Below are 7,688 nucleotides of genomic sequence, written 5' to 3'. Positions count from 1 at the left end.
AACAGTTTTACACAGAATGCTAAGAGCACTTCATACTTTACAGGACTTGAAACATGGACTTTCTATTAATATTCATACCATAGCACAGCCAAACCTAACTCCTAAATAAATGCATTGCAGTTTGTTTAGAGTTTAAAGGCTTAATGGCAATAGTGAGAAGGAAAGCGTAAATTTGCATCACATCAATGAATGAAAAAAACTCAAGAAACAGTCAACAAAATTTAATATGGTCTCATGCGCCCTGAAGGAGGTGGTGCCCGATTCGGAGGGGTGATTGCTATGTCCAGATAATCTCCTATCTGAAACTTCTGCGACTGCAGGGTCATGGAATCATCAGTCCCCTTTCTCCCGGACATGGTGCTGCCAATCTCCTTTACTCTGCAGAAAGGAAACCGACTGTTAATGTAACACAAATCATACATACTACACAGTGAACACAGGACTGGATCTGCTCCATTATCTTACAGCACAGTAAACCAGGTATTAAGATAGTATAAATCTATATACCGCCCCCCTCTCCACTAATAAGATTCACTCAAGGTGTTACCCTTATCACTTTAAAACATCAAAACCAATGCAGGTTCAATCCCTGGTCAAGGCACATAGAGGGGCCAACAAATGAATGCATAAATGGGTGAAACAACAAAATGTTATCTCAATGTTTCTCTCTCTAAAATAAATTGAAAATAAGTAAAAAGTTTAAAAAAATATGTCAAAACCAAAAAGACATTATAGGAATTAAAAATAAAATGTTACCTACCGATAGCCAGGTCTTTTAATATCCGTAAAAACAATTGCAAAATTGAAGTGCGTGCCCTTCTTCCTAGCTTCTGGGTAGACTTCTTTTACTAAACTAGTCAGTTCTTTCAAGGTGGCATCCATCCTGAATTTTTTTAAAAAAGACATTGTACTTGATTAATCAACAATAATATAACAAGGATATGGACATACAAAGAGTTAATTTCATGTGCCTGAACTGTGATGTCAAAAACTGTCAAGGTTTTATAATTGTTAGTTTTAAAGCATCTAATAATACTATTTGCCCCCCACAAACACTCCCCTTACCAGCCTCAATGTTTGAAATTTTGATGAATTAAAGCCGACTGTCAGTGCTAACAGAACTATTTACGCTATCTTTTGCTGTTATGTAATACCTTATTGGCCTAGTGCTTTGCCCCTTTAAGGGTAACTAGTCCAAATTAATCCAAACACTTAAAACAATTGTTTTATTATTTCTAAGACACAAACTTTCCCACATTTAATATCTCTGTAATCGGAAATCATCTTGGAACAAATGTGATGGGAAAACATTTTCATAGATATGTGCAGTGTTTTTCCTAAGAAGGAATCTTATGGTGTGTTTTACAACAGATAGTCGAAAAGCAAATGAAACATGACAATTTTGCAACAAAAGCGCAGGCTCCTTTCACAATGGATATTCTTGTCCTGATACTTTGCCCCCCATTTATAAATCTCCACGCTACATCATACTCAAGTAAAAGCATGGCTCTAAAAACATCCAGGATGACTACAGCATCTCCATAACAGAACAAAACAGTACTCCCACCAAAACATATTACCCTCTCATATTACCATCACAATTACCATCATCTACTTAGTCACCCAGGTCATAAACCTAAGCACTGTTCAATTCCTCCCATCTCTGTTGTATCTACCTTCTAAATACAGGTCAAATCTATTTTTTTTCTCCTTCCCCATCATTAGTTTTATTTCAACCTCTCATTAGTGAATTCTATGGTGACTTTGATTCATTTGTCTCAGTTTTTTAAAGTTTCTGTTTTTGTATAATACGTATGACTAGAAAGCAACACCTCTTCCCATCTTTGGGGAGAAATCCCATTGTGTGGAGGGCAGCAAAGAGTATAACATCTACCAACAGAAGGGGCATCCCAGGATATCACCCTCTCCATGGTTTGCAGGTGCCAGGTTGCCACGAAAGGCATGGACAACACGTTATGTGCACAAAGACCAGCGAGATCAACTTCAAAAGTGAGTGCATGTGGGTACCCCACTGCTAGCAGGTCTCACCCTGTAACTGATGTAGAGAGGTGGTCTGCACTCATTCCTTTTGAGCTGCAGGTGGAAGATCCTGGGTACAGCAGTGGGGTTGGTCAAGTGCCATGACATGTAAGCAGAACAAAGAACACATCAAGCCCAGAACAGGAAAATAAACTCCCAAAGAGATATGCCCAGCACAGGCTGTGAGGGCTCTCTATTTCTTTACAAGGAAATACTCTGGGCCAAAGGCTGCTCTTCTACAGCCTCTGCAAAGGGCGAGAAGCAGGGCAAGACTGCCTTTCCCAACTTGACACATGTTCATTACTTAAGGAAAGGGAAAAAGCCACATTAAGAATTCAATAAATTATACCCCAACCTCACCAACCAGAGCTAACAGATTAACATCATTCTAGGAAGGCATCTTTTTTATGCACATATACAATGCTACAAAAATATAATTTCTTTATATTATCCCAGCATATTATATATTATATATGTTATATAATATTATACATTATATATATTATATATGCTGGGATAATACAAATATAACTCATCAGAAACTATATATATATTTAAGCAAATTAAGTTTAATGAGATCAACAGAAGAAAACACTGAAGTCAAATTGAAGGAACTGTAAAACTTCAGAGAAAGGTTTTGTTACTCTTTCTGTCATCCCATTCCTTTGTAACTTATTTTTACTTAGAGTTCCTATTCTATTCAGCATCCCTGGTTATTTTAACTTTTTGTCTCCAATGCTGGCATGAAGTCCAATGCCAGAGTGATTTTTTTATTTGTCTTGGAGGTAACTTGTTTTTTAACCCAATATTCTGATGCTGTTTATTGTAATCAATTATTCCCTGGTATACAGTATATACTTATGTGTACCAGAAGGATTCTGTCTTCCTTTCTAAAAACATTTCCCATACTGTCATCTTGTTCATAATGAAGGTGGAGAAATTGGTTCACACCTTTTATGAGTTCAACCACTAGTCGAAAGCTTGAATACAATACAAAACAAAACAAAAAAAACAAAACAAGATTTTAAAAAGGGAGAGAAAAGACAGACACACACAAATAAAGAAAAAGAAAACAAAACTCCCTGGCTGGTTGGCTCAGATGGATGGAGTATCTTCCTTATATCAAAAGGTTGCAGTACAGAAGGCAACCAAATGATGTTTCTCTCTCTCTCAAATCAATAAACATATCCTCCTATCCTCAGATGAAGATTAAAAAAGAAAAAAAAAAAAAAAAAGCCTGAATACAGGGGTGAGGAATGCAAGAGCCCCCTTGGGGCTTTAGTTCTTTGCTTGGTGACTGTAAGGGTCACTTTCACATGTTGATCTGATGAAGCTGAAGCTCAGTTATTCAAACACTATCACATGTGCTGTGTAAGGTAGAAATGGTCCCCGGTTTACGAGATGTGACCACACGGGTAAACAACCAATACTTTACAGTGCAGTTATATTAAATGGATTTTTCAACTTACGATATTTCCAACTTACAATGGGCTTATTGGGACATAACCCCACATTAGGTCAAGAAGCATCTGTATTTTGTAGATGGGATTAAAGTCTATCCTCAATTGGGCTTTAAAAAGATTATTCTAGATAATCTGAGTACACCTAATTCAATCAGTTGGAAGGGCCTTATCAGGCTCCAACTACAGCTTTTTAGCATAAATATGAGTTCCAGCTGGCCCCTCCTAATAACCTACTCCAAGAATTAGGAATTTAGGCGCCTAGGCACAGCTGTTTGAGCTAATTTTCAATAAATCTCTTAAGAAAATATAGCTCCCACTGGTTCTGTTTTTCTGGTTGAACCCTGAAACAGTGACCTATGTATTTCTCTTTCAATAACCTGTTTGAAGACCACCCAACTACAGGAGCATCACTCCTGTGGTGTCTGGCTTGTTCCCCCAACTCTACAGAGTGACTTGGACTTTGGCAAGCCTTGTTTCTTGACTTCTACTTTTTCCTTGCCTTGTCTTAGGGCTGCCTACTTTAGAGTTCTTCACCTCTTTTCAAATTAGAGTTCAGTCCACTTCTACAAATTGAGAATTCCCAAGCTTTGTTAACTAATCTCCCTCGTTACTGCTTCTGGAATTGGGGGCAGAGCCCTGTGCTGCCCCCATACAAACCATCGAGTCTTTCTGTCTTATTTGGGTACCATTTTGAGGTATAGGATAAGGCTGTCTTTTCTTGCTTGATTGTATTTTATGGAGAGGCTAGTTCAAAACGGATTTTTGTAACCTTTTTTCTTGATTGAGTGTTAAGAGTCTGTTAAACAATCTCACCCTGTCATCTTCACTCTAAAGTCTTACTGCCCATGTGCTCTTGTAAACTCACTAGACTGAGTTTACTGTATGAAGATTGAGTTTACCTGCTATCCCTTAATTTATACTCTCAGGGTCTAAGCCAGGGTCAGGCTCCTGGCAAATAGGAAATCTTATTTGTTGGAGAAAATACACACTTTTAATCTCTACAGAGGTTTTCATCAACCCGTTAATAAGAGTTTTTCCCTGTAAGTTAAATCAACCTTCCCAGAACTTTATTCTGAAATGACACTAACTGGAATTAATACTATTACATAAATTTAACAAGAACCTTCAAAGAGACAAATAAGGTCCCAATTTTCAAAGAACTGAGTTCTAGTACATAGGGCTTACAGTTTAAAATTGTGGAATGTAAACTACTGTGTGAAATAATTTGGCAGTTCCTCAACGAGTTAAACACAGAATGACCCCATGATCCAGCAATTCCACTTCTGGGTATGTACCCAAAAGAACTGAAAGCAGGGACTCAAACAGAGACTTCTATACCCATGTTTATAGCAGCAGCATTCACGATAACTTAAAGGTATAAACAACCTCCCAAATGCCCATCAATAGATAAACAGACAAACAAAATGTGGTGTAGCCATACAATGAAATATTATTCAGCCATAAAGAAGGATGAAGTTCTGTTATATGCTGCAACACAGATGAACCTTGAAAACATATGGTAAGTGAAACAAGCCAAACACTAAAGAACAAATATTATGTAAGTCCACTTGTATGAAATGCCTAAATTAGGCAAATTCATATACAGAAAGTAGGTGGAGTCTACCAGAGACTGGGAGAAGGGAGGAATAGGGAGATACTGTTTACTAGTTACAGAATTCACATTGGAGGGAATAAAAAGGTTTTGGAAACAAACTGTTGCACAATGTGACTATATTTAATGCCACCACATTGTACCCTTAAAAAGTTAAAATGGCAAATTCTGCATAACATAAATTTTAAGTTATCATACACCTTTTATTGTTACTAAAAGGCCACTATGGGCCCTGACTGGGTGGCCCACTTGGTTGGAGCATCACCTCCCCGCGCACCAAACGGTCGCGAGTTCTATTCCCAGTAGGGCACACACCTGCGTGGTGAGTTTCCTCAGTCCGGGTGAGCACAGGAGGCGATCAAGGGATGTTTCTCAAATCGATTTCTTCCCGCCCCCCCACCCCGCAAATCAATAAACAGCCCTGGCTGGAGTGGCTCAGTGGATTGAGCAACAGCCTGCGAACCAAAAGGTCCCCGATTGGATTCCCGGTGTAGGGCACATGCCTTGGGTTGCGGGCCAGGTCCCCAGTAGGAGGCGCGGGAAAGGCAACCACACACAGATCGCTCGCGCGCGCGCTCTCTCTCTCTCCCCCCTCCCCCCTCCCTCCCCTTCTCTAAAAATAGTCTTTTAAATAAAATCAAACCAAATTACATTATCAAGTGAGAATTTTTTTTAAAAGCCACTATGATATCAAACCAAAAAATTCAGGCAGTCTGCAGTGTGTGACTCGGGGGGTAGGTAAGGTACTCACGGGATAAACATTCAGCGGCAAGTAGTTCTTCACTGAACACGTGTCAGGGGCTTTTCAATTTGGCATCAAATCAATTACTCGGGTTGTGTTGATTTTTTCAGGATGCTACCGCAGCTAATATTCAACGTCACGTAAAGTGTACCTTGAGAATGATACACCTTGACAGCACGGCTCCCTTCACACTATCCCAACCTGACCCTGTTATCCCAGCACCATTTACTCGACCAGGAGCCCCTTCAGGGCGCCTACCACGTTTTAAAGGTCTACAAACCATTTTCGTACCGAGCGGCCACAAGTCCTCACAACGACGCAAAAGATCACCATTAAATGCAGAAGCGTTACAAGACGGGCCAATCCTTTCCCCCAGCAACCTAAACCCTCCCTCCCAGTGCAACGCGGCGCCCGCAGGCCCAAAGGCGGCGGCTTCCCCGCCCCTCTCCGCGGAGACAGGCCGCCTCCGCCGCCGGCGCGCGCTTGCTCACCAGGTGTAGATCTGTAGCTCGCTAGAAGGCACGTTCCCGCGAGAGAACTCATCCATGCGGTGGTGGCGCCCGTTGTTGGTGGTGAAGACGCGCAGCAACAGAGGGCACGTCTGCCGGTTGGAAGAAAGGCATGAGATGAAGCACGGCAGCCAGGCTCCGTTCTGCGCCCTGCCAAGCCCTCCGCCACCTCGTCCCGACCCCTCACCTTCTCCCGGTCGATTGGCTTCTCTGGCTCCTTCTTAATTTCCTCCTGGGTGACGCGCGACTCCACCGCCATCTTCCTCCTGTGGCTCGCGAGATGCTCGCTCTGACCTCCGACCTACACGGCGGGCTGGAGACCAGGAAAACTGGCTTCTCGCGAGAAGCTCCAGGCTTTACAGCAGATCGGAGGTAGGGAGGGGCGGGGCGTTTCTCCGCACAGGCGCACTTCTTTGTGCAGTGCGCAAGTCGGGCCCGGCAGCGCCTGCGGGTTCTGTAGTCCAGGAGGAGGTGGAGAAGGAGGAAGCGGAAGAGGAGACTAGCGCCCTCCGGCGGGACCTCTACTGGACGTAGCCGTACTGTGTTGACCAAGGAAGCTCACAAAGGCGTTTTCGCGCGAAACGATAAAAATCTTCACGCAGAACGCTAAAGGGCAGTATATAAGCAAAAAACACGACTGAATTAGCAAAATGTGGAGCTCTTCTTTTTGGTGGAAAATGGATAGGGTGTTGTGAAAAGGGCCCGAACGAGGACACGGGGCGTCGTGCCCAGATCGATACTCAAAAGCTGAGGGGACGATGAGTGTGACCTATACAGAGGGAAGGAAAGACTCTCCTCTCTCGTGCCTCGCCCCCCACCCCCGCACACCCACAGTTTCTGGTGGATCAAAGACCTGAGCGGGAAACGCAAAACCAAGAGTTTTCAGAAATAACGTAATAGACCATCTTAATGGCCAGTGGGTAGGGATAGGTGACAAAAAGCACTAACCAGAGAGATTGACAGATTTGATTACATTAAAAGTTAAACAAAAACACCCAAGCTGACCATCAAAATACATCATAACGGATACATATGACTGACAACAGTAGTGTCCAAGATATGTAAGAACTAATGGAAAAGACAAGACATCCCAATAGAAACATGGGTAAAACTATTGAACGGTTGCTTTTAAAATGGAGAAATCCAAATGTCCAATAAATATATACAGTGCTCAAGCTCATTGCTAATCAGGAAATGCATTAAAATAACAGTGATTGGTGTTCATTGGTTGGTTTTAAAGGAATTACACGCAACAGCTTGGCAACAATTAGAAATTTTGGCACTTGTTGGTAGACTAATGGAAATTCTCAAGTGGGATGGTG

The 7,688-nt window shown here is 41.9% G+C and overlaps 1 protein-coding gene across 1 annotated transcript; it reads right to left on the bottom strand.

Moving 5' to 3' along the window:
• On the bottom strand, positions 1–6,667 carry SAP18 (Sin3A associated protein 18). Its single transcript, XM_054587984.1, has 4 exons — positions 6,554–6,667; positions 6,349–6,458; positions 761–883; positions 1–378 (listed from the first exon to the last, which is right to left on the bottom strand). The coding sequence occupies exons 1-4, from the start codon at positions 6,623–6,625 to the stop codon at positions 222–224; spliced, it is 462 nt and encodes a 153-aa protein (XP_054443959.1). The 5' UTR covers positions 6,626–6,667; the 3' UTR covers positions 1–221.
• Positions 6,668–7,688: the final 1,021 nt, after the last annotated feature.

Source organism: Pteronotus mesoamericanus, unplaced genomic scaffold (assembly GCF_021234165.1).
Source record: "Pteronotus mesoamericanus isolate MK-2021 breed Mesoamerican mustached bat unplaced genomic scaffold, CSHL_Meso_final scaffold_125, whole genome shotgun sequence".
NCBI classification, from domain to species: Eukaryota; Metazoa; Chordata; class Mammalia; order Chiroptera; family Mormoopidae; genus Pteronotus; species Pteronotus mesoamericanus.
Note: the sequence above shows the minus strand (reverse complement) of the source record. Positions and strands in the feature narration are given on the sequence as shown.

Coding starts and splice junctions, on each gene's coding strand:
- SAP18 (XM_054587984.1), bottom strand. CDS start 6,625: ATGGCGGTGGAGTCGCGCGTCACCCAGGAGGAAATTAAGAAGGAGCCA. Junction 884..6,348: donor GAGCTACAGATCTACACCTG/GTGAGCAAGCGC, acceptor AAAAAAATTCAG/GATGGATGCCACCTTGAAAG. Junction 379..760: donor ATTAAAAGACCTGGCTATCG/GTAGGTAACATT, acceptor TCCTTTCTGCAG/AGTAAAGGAGATTGGCAGCA.